Source organism: Penaeus vannamei, chromosome 37 (assembly GCF_042767895.1).
Source record: "Penaeus vannamei isolate JL-2024 chromosome 37, ASM4276789v1, whole genome shotgun sequence".
Lineage (NCBI taxonomy): Eukaryota > Metazoa > Arthropoda > Malacostraca > Decapoda > Penaeidae > Penaeus > Penaeus vannamei.
This window is the reverse complement of record NC_091585.1, coordinates 9,640,406-9,657,905: the sequence shown is the minus strand read 5'-3', so window position 1 is coordinate 9,657,905 and position 17,500 is coordinate 9,640,406. Positions and strand designations below refer to the sequence as shown.

The 17,500-nt window shown below is 37.3% G+C and overlaps 5 protein-coding genes and 1 long non-coding RNA gene across 6 annotated transcripts; 5 read left to right on the top strand and 1 right to left on the bottom strand.

Annotated features, from left to right (window-relative positions):
• Positions 1 to 656: 656 nt before the first annotated feature.
• LOC138859605 (uncharacterized) lies at positions 657 to 1,358 on the bottom strand. The gene is made up of 2 exons (XR_011398195.1): positions 900 to 1,358; positions 657 to 721 (listed from the first exon to the last, which is right to left on the bottom strand). It is a non-coding gene; the product is annotated as an uncharacterized lncRNA (long non-coding RNA).
• Positions 1,359 to 1,697: 339 nt separating this feature from the next.
• Positions 1,698 to 3,198, top strand: LOC138859574 (uncharacterized). The gene is made up of 2 exons (XM_070115201.1): positions 1,698 to 2,955; positions 3,134 to 3,198. The coding sequence occupies exon 1, from the start codon at positions 1,882 to 1,884 to the stop codon at positions 2,920 to 2,922; it is 1,041 nt and encodes a 346-aa protein (XP_069971302.1). The 5' UTR covers positions 1,698 to 1,881; the 3' UTR covers positions 2,923 to 2,955; positions 3,134 to 3,198.
• A 1,427-nt stretch (positions 3,199 to 4,625) lies between these two features.
• On the top strand, positions 4,626 to 5,957 carry LOC138859580 (uncharacterized). Its single transcript, XM_070115229.1, has 2 exons — positions 4,626 to 5,714; positions 5,893 to 5,957. Exon 1 carries the CDS (start codon positions 4,641 to 4,643, stop codon positions 5,679 to 5,681), a length of 1,041 nt encoding a protein of 346 aa, XP_069971330.1. The 5' UTR covers positions 4,626 to 4,640; the 3' UTR covers positions 5,682 to 5,714; positions 5,893 to 5,957.
• Positions 5,958 to 7,384: 1,427 nt separating this feature from the next.
• LOC138859585 (uncharacterized) lies at positions 7,385 to 8,716 on the top strand. The gene is made up of 2 exons (XM_070115254.1): positions 7,385 to 8,473; positions 8,652 to 8,716. The coding sequence occupies exon 1, from the start codon at positions 7,400 to 7,402 to the stop codon at positions 8,438 to 8,440; it is 1,041 nt and encodes a 346-aa protein (XP_069971355.1). The 5' UTR covers positions 7,385 to 7,399; the 3' UTR covers positions 8,441 to 8,473; positions 8,652 to 8,716.
• A 1,256-nt stretch (positions 8,717 to 9,972) lies between these two features.
• LOC138859685 (uncharacterized) lies at positions 9,973 to 11,473 on the top strand. The gene is made up of 2 exons (XM_070115500.1): positions 9,973 to 11,230; positions 11,409 to 11,473. The coding sequence occupies exon 1, from the start codon at positions 10,157 to 10,159 to the stop codon at positions 11,195 to 11,197; it is 1,041 nt and encodes a 346-aa protein (XP_069971601.1). The 5' UTR covers positions 9,973 to 10,156; the 3' UTR covers positions 11,198 to 11,230; positions 11,409 to 11,473.
• A 1,253-nt stretch (positions 11,474 to 12,726) lies between these two features.
• Positions 12,727 to 14,227, top strand: LOC138859575 (uncharacterized). Its single transcript, XM_070115204.1, has 2 exons — positions 12,727 to 13,984; positions 14,163 to 14,227. The coding sequence occupies exon 1, from the start codon at positions 12,911 to 12,913 to the stop codon at positions 13,949 to 13,951; it is 1,041 nt and encodes a 346-aa protein (XP_069971305.1). The 5' UTR covers positions 12,727 to 12,910; the 3' UTR covers positions 13,952 to 13,984; positions 14,163 to 14,227.
• The last annotated feature ends 3,273 nt before the right edge of the window (positions 14,228 to 17,500 follow it).

Genomic DNA, 17,500 nt, shown 5'->3' with positions numbered 1-17,500 from the left:
TTTAAAGACCTGCAGTCAAAATAATATTCACGGATAATCTAAAAATATAATTCCTTCGAGTTTTACCTTACTTAAAGTATATACAACATAAAACTTTATGTTTTCATGAAATAAGCTTTATATTCACGATGCTGAAGTCAACGGATTCTTTTCGGGACGCAGTGTTTACGACTGGAATTGGTGCTGATTTTGTTTGAGCTTATAAACTATTTTTCTTGAAGTATCAATGCCCGGGCCACTCCAGAGAAAAGGCCCGGGCGAAGCATGACCGCAAATCTAACTGAACTGAACTGAAGTATTAATGCAGAGATATGAAAGTTGTAAGAGTACAATAAGCACTGGTGACTGTCGCCTGTTTAGCGATGTACTTCCTGCATTAAATCTAACTGGCATCTGACCTAACCTCAGGAAAGGGCCCTGGGAAGAAACGCTGTCATCATGAGGAGAAGGAAGCGGGCCGAGCTTGTTGTCGACCAGATAATGGCCTCTATGAACGATGACGTCATTACTCGAAACGTCCGGCATTTAACCCGGGACGTCCCTGGTGAACTGGCACAGAAGATGACACCCTTACTCTACCTCTTCGTCCTGACTACTTGACGCCTGAGTGACAAACCCATAACTATATAGTATGAAGAGGTAGATAAATACGGCCGTGAAGAATCTCATCTTTATTGATTTAGCAGACGTTTCGAAGGATTACATGCCTTCATTATCAATGCTGTAATTAACCAGATAGAAGGGTCATTAGACTATGTAAAAATATGAAGGCGTTCTGGTTTTACAAAAACGTAACAGAATAAACAATATTAACGGAAAAATATATACAAAAAATATATGAACACAATAGAAAAATATATAAAACATATTAAGAGACGTAAAATCAATGTTAAACTAACCAAAAAAAGGAGGTGTTTATGGAGATGAGCAGTCTAGTGGGTAAACAAGGGGGTCGCTGTGGTTAAGTTGTTTAGCTCTGGTTGCATCTTTTGTATCAGGAGGGATTCTGAGGTGATGAGGTCTAGGCGGGAGGAATGAGATGACAAAATACTAAAATCTGTGGTAGAAAAAGGGTGTGAGTGTAACTGGGAATGCTCTCTTATTGCCGAGAAGGATGGTTTGCTCAGCGGGAGGCCAGTCCTGAAAGACTTGCCTTTATGTTCGGAGATGCGGTGACATAGCCATCGTGAGGTGGATCCCACGTACCTAGCTTGACAGCTAGGACAGGTAAATAAGTATACCACATTAGAACATAAGTCAGAGCTGTGATTTAAAGGATGTTTTAAGAACTTAGCTATTGTGTTGTTATTACTAAAGACAAAGGTAAATTTAATCTGGGGGTAATTAATTTGCAAGAGCGTTTTTAACCGTTTGTTATATTTAGAAGACAAACTAAATAGACTTCTTCGTACTATCAAAGCATCCATTAACATAAACACCTACAACTCTCTTATGACTTCTGGATCCAGACCTGGTGTTCTTTATGGACTACCCAAAGTTCATAAACCTAATATCCCTTTAAGGCCTATAATTTCCTCGATTGGTATTTTCAATTACAACACCGCAAAATTTCTTGTTCCCATCATCTCCCCTTTAACATCCAATCAATATACTATTGATAATTCCACATCCTTTGTTAAAGAAATCACGTCTCTGAACTTCCAACAACCCGTCACTATGGCGAGTTTTGATGTCGAGTCGTTATTCACAAACGTGCCTCTACAAGAGACCACGGAGTTGATAGCTAACAACCTGGACAATACTTATCTTGACAAACATGGTTTGGATACGATTACCTTCAAAAAGTTATTGGAAATCACTGCCCATCATTCAGTTTTTACGTTTAACGACTGCCTATATGCACAAACAGATGGCGTAGCTATGGGCTCTCCACTTGGCCCCTCCTATGCTAATGCATTTCTATGTCACCATGAGAAAAGCTGGCTAGATAACTGCCCGCCTGAATTCAAACCCCTACATTATCGTCGGTACATCGACGACACTTTCCTGCTCTTTAAGCACCCTTCACACATTAATCTTTTTCTAGATTACCTAAATGCCAAACACCCCAGCATCAAATTCACCTGTGAATTGCAAATGGACAACCAATTGCCATTTTTAGATACTATGATCACTAACAACAATGGTATCTTCCAAACTAGCATTTACCGTAAACCCACTTTCACTGGCCTCGGCCTACATTTTCTCAGTTACATCCCGTATATTTACAAAATCAATAGTGTGAAAACTCTTATAACTAGAGCCTACAATCTATGTAGCACCTGGAATGCCTTCCATAATGAACTGTTATTTCTGAAAAACTTTTTTATTACTAATGGGTACCCATTACAGTTGTGTGATAAAATTACTAAAACCTTTCTGTGTAAGAAATTCACCAATCAACAAATTGTCTCCACGGTTAAAAGAGACCATAGATATGTTAAACTACCCTACATGGGTGATCTAAGCTTTGAAATCAGAAAACGGTTAAAAACGCTCTTGCAAATTAATTACCCCCAGATTAAATTTACCTTTGTCTTTAGTAATAACAACACAATAGCTAAGTTCTTAAAACATCCTTTAAATCACAGCTCTGACTTATGTTCTAATGTGGTATACTTATTTACCTGTCCTAGCTGTCAAGCTAGGTACGTGGGATCCACCTCACGATGGCTATGTCACCGCATCTCCGAACATAAAGGCAAGTCTTTCAGGACTGGCCTCCCGCTGAGCAAACCATCCTTCTCGGCAATAAGAGAGCATTCCCAGTTACACTCACACCCTTTTTCTACCACAGATTTTAGTATTTTGTCATCTCATTCCTCCCGCCTAGACCTCATCACCTCAGAATCCCTCCTGATACAAAAGATGCAACCAGAGCTAAACAACTTAACCACAGCGACCCCCTTGTTTACCCACTAGACTGCTCATCTCCATAAACACCTCCTTTTTTTGGTTAGTTTAACATTGATTTTACGTCTCTTAATATGTTTTATATATTTTTCTATTGTGTTCATATATTTTTTGTATATATTTTTCCGTTAATATTGTTTATTCTGTTACGTTTTTGTAAAACCAGAACGCCTTCATATTTTTACATAGTCTAATGACCCTTCTATCTGGTTAATTACAGCATTGATAATGAAGGCATGTAATCCTTCGAAACGTCTGCTAAATCAATAAAGATGAGATTCTTCACGGCCGTATTTATCTACCTCTTCATACTAACGATTCGCCGCCTTACTGGCAAACCCATTACGGAATATATAAGGAACAAATATGGCAGGACGACACTCAACATCTTCAGAAGGACCGAGAAACTCTCCTTCCGTTCAAAGAAGCTGCAGAAGGACATCCGGTTTCTAAGACTTTGTAAAAACTATCATGTTACCCCAAACTTTGTTAACTTCCGAGTTCACAACCCAATGTTTGAACGTACTGAAATATATCGTTCTTGGTGTTTTCAACTTCTTAACCGTGAAATTACTAGTCAGTTGAAAAAAGAGACATCTGTCATTAAGGATCTTAACAAGAATTTAACTTTACTAAAATCCACACTATCTCCTCTTGATTTTATTTGTGTGTCAAGGTTAATTAATGGAAACGTGGAAAAGAAAATACGTAAAGTGGATACAGTTCATAGCAAGAAACTATTAAAATTAGGTATTGATATAAACAAGAAAGTAGACAAAAATAAAGTAATATTTAATTTCTCTGACAAAATTTTAACTGACGAACAAAAGGATGTACTATCTTATGGTCTGGACTATTGTATACTCCAAACTAAGTTTGTATTTCACAGATTTTACCTGTACTTTGAAAAGCTTTGTGCTTCCTTAAAGAATTGTGACATCTACAACAACAACTTCAACAATGTTACTAACAACATCACAACTATAGCCAACAACTCCTTTAGAAAATTATCTCAACAGAGGAGACTAGGTTTTGACTCCGATGTTCTCCTGTCACCACTCCAAACCCTTAAGAATGACAATACCATTGTAATTACTAAACCAGACAAGGGACGAGGAGTTGTTATTTTAAACAAATGTGATTATGAACAAAAGTTAATGGATATTCTCAGTGACAAAACAAAATTCAAACAAATCACGACAAAAATTTCCACCCATTTGTTATATTTAGAAGACAAACTAAATAGACTTCTTCGTACTATCAAAGCATCCATTAACATAAACACCTACAACTCTCTTATGACTTCTGGATCCAGACCTGGTGTTCTTTATGGACTACCCAAAGTTCATAAACCTAATATCCCTTTAAGGCCTATAATTTCCTCGATTGGTACTTTCAATTACAACACCGCAAAATTTCTTGTTCCCATCATCTCCCCTTTAACATCCAATCAATATACTATTGATAATTCCACATCCTTTGTTAAAGAAATCACGTCTCTGAACTTCCAACAACCCGTCACTATGGCGAGTTTTGATGTCGAGTCGTTATTCACAAACGTGCCTCTACAAGAGACCACGGAGTTGATAGCTAACAACCTGGACAATACTTATCTTGACAAACATGGTTTGGATACGATTACCTTCAAAAAGTTATTGGAAATCACTGCCCATCATTCAGTTTTTACGTTTAACGACTGTCTATATGCACAAACAGATGGCGTAGCTATGGGCTCTCCACTTGGCCCCTCCTATGCTAATGCATTTCTATGTCACCATGAGAAAAGCTGGCTAGATAACTGCCCGCCTGAATTCAAACCCCTACATTATCGTCGGTACATCGACGACACTTTCCTGCTCTTTAAGCACCCTTCACACATTAATCTTTTTCTAGATTACCTAAATGCCAAACACCCCAGCATCAAATTCACCTGTGAATTGCAAATGGACAACCAATTGCCATTTTTAGATACTATGATCACTAACAACAATGGTATCTTCCAAACTAGCATTTACCGTAAACCCACTTTCACTGGCCTCGGCCTACATTTTCTCAGTTACATCCCGTATATTTACAAAATCAATAGTGTGAAAACTCTTATAACTAGAGCCTACAAGCTATGTAGCACCTGGAATGCCTTCCATAATGAACTGTTATTTCTGAAAAACTTTTTTATTACTAATGGGTACCCATTACAGTTGTGTGATAAAATTACTAAAACCTTTCTGTGTAAGAAATTCACCAATCAACAAATTGTCTCCACGGTTAAAAGAGACCATAGATATGTTAAACTACCCTACATGGGTGATCTAAGCTTTGAAATCAGAAAACGGTTAAAAACGCTCTTGCAAATTAATTACCCCCAGATTAAATTTACCTTTGTCTTTAGTAATAACAACACAATAGCTAAGTTCTTAAAACATCCTTTAAATCACAGCTCTGACTTATGTTCTAATGTGGTATACTTATTTACCTGTCCTAGCTGTCAAGCTAGGTACGTGGGATCCACCTCACGATGGCTATGTCACCGCATCTCCGAACATAAAGGCAAGTCTTTCAGGACTGGCCTCCCGCTGAGCAAACCATCCTTCTCGGCAATAAGAGAGCATTCCCAGTTACACTCACACCCTTTTTCTACCACAGATTTTAGTATTTTGTCATCTCATTCCTCCCGCCTAGACCTCATCACCTCAGAATCCCTCCTGATACAAAAGATGCAACCAGAGCTAAACAACTTAACCACAGCGACCCCCTTGTTTACCCACTAGACTGCTCATCTCCATAAACACCTCCTTTTTTTGGTTAGTTTAACATTGATTTTACGTCTCTTAATATGTTTTATATATTTTTCTATTGTGTTCATATATTTTTTGTATATATTTTTCCGTTAATATTGTTTATTCTGTTACGTTTTTGTAAAACCAGAACGCCTTCATATTTTTACATAGTCTAATGACCCTTCTATCTGGTTAATTACAGCATTGATAATGAAGGCATGTAATCCTTCGAAACGTCTGCTAAATCAATAAAGATGAGATTCTTCACGGCCGTATTTATCTACCTCTTCATACTAACGATTCGCCGCCTTACTGGCAAACCCATTACGGAATATATAAGGAACAAATATGGCAGGACGACACTCAACATCTTCAGAAGGACCGAGAAACTCTCCTTCCGTTCAAAGAAGCTGCAGAAGGACATCCGGTTTCTAAGACTTTGTAAAAACTATCATGTTACCCCAAACTTTGTTAACTTCCGAGTTCACAACCCAATGTTTGAACGTACTGAAATATATCGTTCTTGGTGTTTTCAACTTCTTAACCGTGAAATTACTAGTCAGTTGAAAAAAGAGACATCTGTCATTAAGGATCTTAACAAGAATTTAACTTTACTAAAATCCACACTATCTCCTCTTGATTTTATTTGTGTGTCAAGGTTAATTAATGGAAACGTGGAAAAGAAAATACGTAAAGTGGATACAGTTCATAGCAAGAAACTATTAAAATTAGGTATTGATATAAACAAGAAAGTAGACAAAAATAAAGTAATATTTAATTTCTCTGACAAAATTTTAACTGACGAACAAAAGGATGTACTATCTTATGGTCTGGACTATTGTATACTCCAAACTAAGTTTGTATTTCACAGATTTTACCTGTACTTTGAAAAGCTTTGTGCTTCCTTAAAGAATTGTGACATCTACAACAACAACTTCAACAATGTTACTAACAACATCACAACTATAGCCAACAACTCCTTTAGAAAATTATCTCAACAGAGGAGACTAGGTTTTGACTCCGATGTTCTCCTGTCACCACTCCAAACCCTTAAGAATGACAATACCATTGTAATTACTAAACCAGACAAGGGACGAGGAGTTGTTATTTTAAACAAATGTGATTATGAACAAAAGTTAATGGATATTCTCAGTGACAAAACAAAATTCAAACAAATCACGACAAAAATTTCCACCCATTTGTTATATTTAGAAGACAAACTAAATAGACTTCTTCGTACTATCAAAGCATCCATTAACATAAACACCTACAACTCTCTTATGACTTCTGGATCCAGACCTGGTGTTCTTTATGGACTACCCAAAGTTCATAAACCTAATATCCCTTTAAGGCCTATAATTTCCTCGATTGGTACTTTCAATTACAACACCGCAAAATTTCTTGTTCCCATCATCTCCCCTTTAACATCCAATCAATATACTATTGATAATTCCACATCCTTTGTTAAAGAAATCACGTCTCTGAACTTCCAACAACCCGTCACTATGGCGAGTTTTGATGTCGAGTCGTTATTCACAAACGTGCCTCTACAAGAGACCACGGAGTTGATAGCTAACAACCTGGACAATACTTATCTTGACAAACATGGTTTGGATACGATTACCTTCAAAAAGTTATTGGAAATCACTGCCCATCATTCAGTTTTTACGTTTAACGACTGTCTATATGCACAAACAGATGGCGTAGCTATGGGCTCTCCACTTGGCCCCTCCTATGCTAATGCATTTCTATGTCACCATGAGAAAAGCTGGCTAGATAACTGCCCGCCTGAATTCAAACCCCTACATTATCGTCGGTACATCGACGACACTTTCCTGCTCTTTAAGCACCCTTCACACATTAATCTTTTTCTAGATTACCTAAATGCCAAACACCCCAGCATCAAATTCACCTGTGAATTGCAAATGGACAACCAATTGCCATTTTTAGATACTATGATCACTAACAACAATGGTATCTTCCAAACTAGCATTTACCGTAAACCCACTTTCACTGGCCTCGGCCTACATTTTCTCAGTTACATCCCGTATATTTACAAAATCAATAGTGTGAAAACTCTTATAACTAGAGCCTACAAGCTATGTAGCACCTGGAATGCCTTCCATAATGAACTGTTATTTCTGAAAAACTTTTTTATTACTAATGGGTACCCATTACAGTTGTGTGATAAAATTACTAAAACCTTTCTGTGTAAGAAATTCACCAATCAACAAATTGTCTCCACGGTTAAAAGAGACCATAGATATGTTAAACTACCCTACATGGGTGATCTAAGCTTTGAAATCAGAAAACGGTTAAAAACGCTCTTGCAAATTAATTACCCCCAGATTAAATTTACCTTTGTCTTTAGTAATAACAACACAATAGCTAAGTTCTTAAAACATCCTTTAAATCACAGCTCTGACTTATGTTCTAATGTGGTATACTTATTTACCTGTCCTAGCTGTCAAGCTAGGTACGTGGGATCCACCTCACGATGGCTATGTCACCGCATCTCCGAACATAAAGGCAAGTCTTTCAGGACTGGCCTCCCGCTGAGCAAACCATCCTTCTCGGCAATAAGAGAGCATTCCCAGTTACACTCACACCCTTTTTCTACCACAGATTTTAGTATTTTGTCATCTCATTCCTCCCGCCTAGACCTCATCACCTCAGAATCCCTCCTGATACAAAAGATGCAACCAGAGCTAAACAACTTAACCACAGCGACCCCCTTGTTTACCCACTAGACTGCTCATCTCCATAAACACCTCCTTTTTTTGGTTAGTTTAACATTGATTTTACGTCTCTTAATATGTTTTATATATTTTTCTATTGTGTTCATATATTTTTTGTATATATTTTTCCGTTAATATTGTTTATTCTGTTACGTTTTTGTAAAACCAGAACGCCTTCATATTTTTACATAGTCTAATGACCCTTCTATCTGGTTAATTACAGCATTGATAATGAAGGCATGTAATCCTTCGAAACGTCTGCTAAATCAATAAAGATGAGATTCTTCACGGCCGTATTTATCTACCTCTTCATACTAACGATTCGCCGCCTTACTGGCAAACCCATTACGGAATATATAAGGAACAAATATGGCAGGACGACACTCAACATCTTCAGAAGGACCGAGAAACTCCTTCCGTTCAAAGAAGCTGCAGAAGGACATCCGGTTTCTAAGACTTTGTAAAAACTATCATGTTACCCCAAACTTTGTTAACTTCCGAGTTCACAACCCAATGTTTGAACGTACTGAAATATATCGTTCTTGGTGTTTTCAACTTCTTAACCGTGAAATTACTAGTCAGTTGAAAAAAGAGACATCTGTCATTAAGGATCTTAACAAGAATTTAACTTTACTAAAATCCACACTATCTCCTCTTGATTTTATTTGTGTGTCAAGGTTAATTAATGGAAACGTGGAAAAGAAAATACGTAAAGTGGATACAGTTCATAGCAAGAAACTATTAAAATTAGGTATTGATATAAACAAGAAAGTAGACAAAAATAAAGTAATATTTAATTTCTCTGACAAAATTTTAACTGACGAACAAAAGGATGTACTATCTTATGGTCTGGACTATTGTATACTCCAAACTAAGTTTGTATTTCACAGATTTTACCTGTACTTTGAAAAGCTTTGTGCTTCCTTAAAGAATTGTGACATCTACAACAACAACTTCAACAATGTTACTAACAACATCACAACTATAGCCAACAACTCCTTTAGAAAATTATCTCAACAGAGGAGACTAGGTTTTGACTCCGATGTTCTCCTGTCACCACTCCAAACCCTTAAGAATGACAATACCATTGTAATTACTAAACCAGACAAGGGACGAGGAGTTGTTATTTTAAACAAATGTGATTATGAACAAAAGTTAATGGATATTCTCAGTGACAAAACAAAATTCAAACAAATCACGACAAAAATTTCCACCCATTTGTTATATTTAGAAGACAAACTAAATAGACTTCTTCGTACTATCAAAGCATCCATTAACATAAACACCTACAACTCTCTTATGACTTCTGGATCCAGACCTGGTGTTCTTTATGGACTACCCAAAGTTCATAAACCTAATATCCCTTTAAGGCCTATAATTTCCTCGATTGGTACTTTCAATTACAACACCGCAAAATTTCTTGTTCCCATCATCTCCCCTTTAACATCCAATCAATATACTATTGATAATTCCACATCCTTTGTTAAAGAAATCACGTCTCTGAACTTCCAACAACCCGTCACTATGGCGAGTTTTGATGTCGAGTCGTTATTCACAAACGTGCCTCTACAAGAGACCACGGAGTTGATAGCTAACAACCTGGACAATACTTATCTTGACAAACATGGTTTGGATACGATTACCTTCAAAAAGTTATTGGAAATCACTGCCCATCATTCAGTTTTTACGTTTAACGACTGCCTATATGCACAAACAGATGGCGTAGCTATGGGCTCTCCACTTGGCCCCTCCTATGCTAATGCATTTCTATGTCACCATGAGAAAAGCTGGCTAGATAACTGCCCGCCTGAATTCAAACCCCTACATTATCGTCGGTACATCGACGACACTTTCCTGCTCTTTAAGCACCCTTCACACATTAATCTTTTTCTAGATTACCTAAATGCCAAACACCCCAGCATCAAATTCACCTGTGAATTGCAAATGGACAACCAATTGCCATTTTTAGATACTATGATCACTAACAACAATGGTATCTTCCAAACTAGCATTTACCGTAAACCCACTTTCACTGGCCTCGGCCTACATTTTCTCAGTTACATCCCGTATATTTACAAAATCAATAGTGTGAAAACTCTTATAACTAGAGCCTACAATCTATGTAGCACCTGGAATGCCTTCCATAATGAACTGTTATTTCTGAAAAACTTTTTTATTACTAATGGGTACCCATTACAGTTGTGTGATAAAATTACTAAAACCTTTCTGTGTAAGAAATTCACCAATCAACAAATTGTCTCCACGGTTAAAAGAGACCATAGATATGTTAAACTACCCTACATGGGTGATCTAAGCTTTGAAATCAGAAAACGGTTAAAAACGCTCTTGCAAATTAATTACCCCCAGATTAAATTTACCTTTGTCTTTAGTAATAACAACACAATAGCTAAGTTCTTAAAACATCCTTTAAATCACAGCTCTGACTTATGTTCTAATGTGGTATACTTATTTACCTGTCCTAGCTGTCAAGCTAGGTACGTGGGATCCACCTCACGATGGCTATGTCACCGCATCTCCGAACATAAAGGCAAGTCTTTCAGGACTGGCCTCCCGCTGAGCAAACCATCCTTCTCGGCAATAAGAGAGCATTCCCAGTTACACTCACACCCTTTTTCTACCACAGATTTTAGTATTTTGTCATCTCATTCCTCCCGCCTAGACCTCATCACCTCAGAATCCCTCCTGATACAAAAGATGCAACCAGAGCTAAACAACTTAACCACAGCGACCCCCTTGTTTACCCACTAGACTGCTCATCTCCATAAACACCTCCTTTTTTTGGTTAGTTTAACATTGATTTTACGTCTCTTAATATGTTTTATATATTTTTCTATTGTGTTCATATATTTTTTGTATATATTTTTCCGTTAATATTGTTTATTCTGTTACGTTTTTGTAAAACCAGAACGCCTTCATATTTTTACATAGTCTAATGACCCTTCTATCTGGTTAATTACAGCATTGATAATGAAGGCATGTAATCCTTCGAAACGTCTGCTAAATCAATAAAGATGAGATTCTTCACGGCCGTATTTATCTACCTCTTCATACTAACGATTCGCCGCCTTACTGGCAAACCCATTACGGAATATATAAGGAACAAATATGGCAGGACGACACTCAACATCTTCAGAAGGACCGAGAAACTCCTTCCGTTCAAAGAAGCTGCAGAAGGACATCCGGTTTCTAAGACTTTGTAAAAACTATCATGTTACCCCAAACTTTGTTAACTTCCGAGTTCACAACCCAATGTTTGAACGTACTGAAATATATCGTTCTTGGTGTTTTCAACTTCTTAACCGTGAAATTACTAGTCAGTTGAAAAAAGAGACATCTGTCATTAAGGATCTTAACAAGAATTTAACTTTACTAAAATCCACACTATCTCCTCTTGATTTTATTTGTGTGTCAAGGTTAATTAATGGAAACGTGGAAAAGAAAATACGTAAAGTGGATACAGTTCATAGCAAGAAACTATTAAAATTAGGTATTGATATAAACAAGAAAGTAGACAAAAATAAAGTAATATTTAATTTCTCTGACAAAATTTTAACTGACGAACAAAAGGATGTACTATCTTATGGTCTGGACTATTGTATACCCCAAACTAAGTTTGTATTTCACAGATTTTACCTGTACTTTGAAAAGCTTTGTGCTTCCTTAAAGAATTGTGACATCTACAACAACAACTTCAACAATGTTACTAACAACATCACAACTATAGCCAACAACTCCTTTAGAAAATTATCTCAACAGAGGAGACTAGGTTTTGACTCCGATGTTCTCCTGTCACCACTCCAAACCCTTAAGAATGACAATACCATTGTAATTACTAAACCAGACAAGGGACGAGGAGTTGTTATTTTAAACAAATGTGATTATGAACAAAAAATGGATATTCTCAGTGACAAAACAAAATTCAAACAAATCACGACAAAAATTTCCACCCATTTGTTATATTTAGAAGACAAACTAAATAGACTTCTTCGTACTATCAAAGCATCCATTAACATAAACACCTATAACTCTCTTATGACTTCTGGATCCAGACCTGGTGTTCTTTATGGACTACCCAAAGTTCATAAACCTAATATCCCTTTAAGGCCTATAATTTCCTCGATTGGTACTTTCAATTACAACACCGCAAAATTTCTTGTTCCCATCATCTCCCCTTTAACATCCAATCAATATACTATTGATAATTCCACATCCTTTGTTAAAGAAATCACGTCTCTGAACTTCCAACAACCCGTCACTATGGCGAGTTTTGATGTCGAGTCGTTATTCACAAACGTGCCTCTACAAGAGACCACGGAGTTGATAGCTAACAACCTGGACAATACTTATCTTGACAAACATGGTTTGGATACGATTACCTTCAAAAAGTTATTGGAAATCACTGCCCATCATTCAGTTTTTACGTTTAACGACTGCCTATATGCACAAACAGATGGCGTAGCTATGGGCTCTCCACTTGGCCCCTCCTATGCTAATGCATTTCTATGTCACCATGAGAAAAGCTGGCTAGATAACTGCCCGCCTGAATTCAAACCCCTACATTATCGTCGGTACATCGACGACACTTTCCTGCTCTTTAAGCACCCTTCACACATTAATCTTTTTCTAGATTACCTAAATGCCAAACACCCCAGCATCAAATTCACCTGTGAATTGCAAATGGACAACCAATTGCCATTTTTAGATACTATGATCACTAACAACAATGGTATCTTCCAAACTAGCATTTACCGTAAACCCACTTTCACTGGCCTCGGCCTACATTTTCTCAGTTACATCCCGTATATTTACAAAATCAATAGTGTGAAAACTCTTATAACTAGAGCCTACAATCTATGTAGCACCTGGAATGCCTTCCATAATGAACTGTTATTTCTGAAAAACTTTTTTATTACTAATGGGTACCCATTACAGTTGTGTGATAAAATTACTAAAACCTTTCTGTGTAAGAAATTCACCAATCAACAAATTGTCTCCACGGTTAAAAGAGACCATAGATATGTTAAACTACCCTACATGGGTGATCTAAGCTTTGAAATCAGAAAACGGTTAAAAACGCTCTTGCAAATTAATTACCCCCAGATTAAATTTACCTTTGTCTTTAGTAATAACAACACAATAGCTAAGTTCTTAAAACATCCTTTAAATCACAGCTCTGACTTATGTTCTAATGTGGTATACTTATTTACCTGTCCTAGCTGTCAAGCTAGGTACGTGGGATCCACCTCACGATGGCTATGTCACCGCATCTCCGAACATAAAGGCAAGTCTTTCAGGACTGGCCTCCCGCTGAGCAAACCATCCTTCTCGGCAATAAGAGAGCATTCCCAGTTACACTCACACCCTTTTTCTACCACAGATTTTAGTATTTTGTCATCTCATTCCTCCCGCCTAGACCTCATCACCTCAGAATCCCTCCTGATACAAAAGATGCAACCAGAGCTAAACAACTTAACCACAGCGACCCCCTTGTTTACCCACTAGACTGCTCATCTCCATAAACACCTCCTTTTTTTGGTTAGTTTAACATTGATTTTACGTCTCTTAATATGTTTTATATATTTTTCTATTGTGTTCATATATTTTTTGTATATATTTTTCCGTTAATATTGTTTATTCTGTTACGTTTTTGTAAAACCAGAACGCCTTCATATTTTTACATAGTCTAATGACCCTTCTATCTGGTTAATTACAGCATTGATAATGAAGGCATGTAATCCTTCGAAACGTCTGCTAAATCAATAAAGATGAGATTCTTCACGGCCGTATTTATCTACCTCTTCATACTAACGATTCGCCGCCTTACTGGCAAACCCATTACGGAATACATAACTATATATATATATATATATATATATATATATATATATATATATATATATATATATATATGTGTGTGTGTGTGTGTGTGTGTGTGTGTGTGTGTGTGTGTGTGTGTGTGTGTGTGCGTGCGTGTGTGTGTGTGTGTGTGTGTGTGTGTGTGTGTGTATGTATACATGGTATATATAATACATAAATATGCATATACACACAAAACATATATAGATAGATAGAGTTAGATATAGGTAGTTAAAATCAAAGCAAGCCAAGCTGTGCTTGTGTTCGAAACTGAAGACCCAGGTAACGATCGAGGTCAAAAAAATAAATAAATAAAAAATAAATACTGATCAAAATCAAATGCCATCCCTTCTGTGACATAATAGGAATGGCCGTGGTTGACAGCAAGCTGTTTTACTGTACTTGATATTTTTTCAACTGGTACACATTAATTTGGAATATATTATCCAAGATGACTTTTGATGTCGTATGCTGTGTTCTAGATACAGAGGCACGGGGGTGGGTGGGGGGGGGGGCCCTGCAATCTGATTGATGGGTGGGGGGGGGGGGGCCCTGCAATATGATTGACCACCCCGTGGGTCCCCTCCACTGGTCACTGATCCTTTATGTATTAATATATAATATTTATATATTAATATGTAATATTTATATATTAATATACGACATTTATATATTAATATATGATATATATATATTTATATACAATATTTATATATCAATATATAATATATATATATATATATATTAATATATAATTATTATATATAGATATATAATATTTATATAATATATATCAATATATAATACACACACAGCAAGATGAAAACCTAAACAATGTGCAACTGTACAATACAAATACTGGAGTAGGCAGCCTCAATTTTTGTTACTTTTGGGCAGCCCTGTTGTTGTTACCCCCTTGTGCTCCCCACCAGAAAAAATTCTGGACCCGCCTCTGTCTAGATGCTCAATATTAGTGCGAAAATGCATGAAAATAATTAAGGAGGAATGCACAAAGCAATGCTGTGTGTATGTCGTATGTGTAATGTGCTAATGGACAAGCTATGGCAACACTGTTCTTGTTTTAGCTATAAGTTAGGTGTCTGCATTGGAGTAGAGGGAAATTAACTAGTTGGCATCTCGGCTCGATTGCCTACCTCAGCCACGCCCCACTTTGACAGAGCTCCAGCAAACACTGTTTACACGTGGCACTCACACATAATACCAAAAATACTTTAGTTATATATATATATATATATATATATATATATATATATATATATATATATATATATATATATATATATATATATATATATGATCCTTATATCAGTGTAGTCAGATTTCATTCAGATAATGTAACAAACTTTAGGCCTACAGCACACATAAACCACGTGAATTGAATATGAAAATTCAGTGAATTGCTGTGCTTGCAATTTATGGAATCACTGAGCTTAATTAATAGAATTCAGAGGTAAGGTATTTCATCTAAATCAATATATGTGGAAAAAAAGTGAATCACAAGACACCGTCATACTAATATTATAAAGAATGTCATATTTATGTAAACCGCTGTCCTGCCTCACAAGTAGCGACTGTCAAAATTTTTGTATGTTGTATATGTAATGTACCAATAGACATGCTATGTAATAAACAGTAATATATGTATGGCAACACTGCTATTGTTTTAGCTATAAGTTATGTGTTTGCATGTGGTAAGTGACGTCACCTGGGTGGTGTCATAGCTAGTCAATGTTTCCATTGACAGATTGTTTTTTTTATTCTTTATTCATTGTCAGTATCAATATCAGAAGTGCAACAAAAAAATCGACACTTTTGCTTAGGCTTGCAAAAAAAAAAAAAAAAAAAATCATATTTCGTTAATTGTTACCACAGACCTCAATGAGGATAATGCTACCTCCCTTTTAGATTCCCTAGGTTTTAGACAGAAGACAGAGGAACTATCACTACAGATGTCAGTGCAGATCTTTGTGTATTGTGATCTCTCCTGTCAATATATCACCAACGGATTTACGTATGTTTATCTATCCACATCTTATAGACATTCTGTGGACACCACTACCCACAGTTACTACCTGCTCAATTCCTGTCTCACGAGAGGTGTCCCAGTTGCCATAACCACTGAAAAAGACGGCACTAGTCTGACTCAGAGAGCGACTGTCACCGTCACCTCATCAAAATATCCTTCTGGGCCAGTTTGCCAGCCGTGATGAGTGAATTGTCGTTTCCCTTATCTGCGGCTTCACAGTTTAAGCAGGTCTTTGTGAATTGCTGCTTTCATCTCATTCCTATTTTCATTTTCATTTTTTGAAGAAAAAGAAGAAAGGACGAAAATGAATTCAAAACGAACACTAAAAGTGCAGATTTCTATATAAAAAAAACTGCTAAATAAAACCTAACATTCCCCCTCTCTGATGCTTTCGTTTTCTCTTACTATCTTGGTCATTACATATATGATCTGGTTCTGCATCAGTTAGCCAAGGATATCTGACACGGCACCGAAGGAGGACCCTTCTATAGATACGAAAGGTGCCGAAGGAAGGACATCATCGGAGGATCGCCGTAGGCCTGCGGACCAGGAGTTTATCAGCAAATGCATTAGGCCGCCCCAGGGTGTAGTAGAGGGGCGCTGCCTACCAGGACGTTTGTAGATCCAGCGAAGAACCAGGAACTCGTCAGTGCAGGAACCAGTGGAAGGGCGCCACCTACCTGGACGCCCGTAGATCCAGTCACACTCCAGGAGTTCGTTAGCACTGGTATCAGCTGCCCTAAGGGCGTCGCCTGCCACGACGCCCTTAGATCCAGACGAAGGGTAGAAGGAAGCTTGGACGAGCACGCAGCCGAGAATTACCTGGACGAGATCTGCGAGCTCAAGTTGACGGATACACCGCCAATTTAGACCTGGACGAGGGACACGAGGAAATCTGGACGACCCGAAGTCGAGGGGGTCCTAGGCGAGACCTTTGAGGATGTATGGATGTCGCGGACAAATGGACTTCACCAAGGACCAAGAAGATGAAGAGGCCGACAAGGAGGAGCAGCGTGTTTAAAATCAAAATTAAAAATTAAAAAGGAACTCTCGTCTCACGTGGAAGGAGCAGTGTGAATTAGTCAGAGGAGAGGGTGCAGCAGATTTCGTTACCTTATCCTGTTGCCTGTGTGTGTGTGTGTGTGTGT

What these genes read in the sequence shown, in the direction of transcription:
- LOC138859574 (XM_070115201.1), top strand. Translation starts at nt 1,882, where the DNA reads ATGGGCTCTCCACTTGGCCCCTCCTATGCTAATGCATTTCTATGTCAC.
- LOC138859580 (XM_070115229.1), top strand. Translation starts at nt 4,641, where the DNA reads ATGGGCTCTCCACTTGGCCCCTCCTATGCTAATGCATTTCTATGTCAC.
- LOC138859585 (XM_070115254.1), top strand. Translation starts at nt 7,400, where the DNA reads ATGGGCTCTCCACTTGGCCCCTCCTATGCTAATGCATTTCTATGTCAC.
- LOC138859685 (XM_070115500.1), top strand. Translation starts at nt 10,157, where the DNA reads ATGGGCTCTCCACTTGGCCCCTCCTATGCTAATGCATTTCTATGTCAC.
- LOC138859575 (XM_070115204.1), top strand. Translation starts at nt 12,911, where the DNA reads ATGGGCTCTCCACTTGGCCCCTCCTATGCTAATGCATTTCTATGTCAC.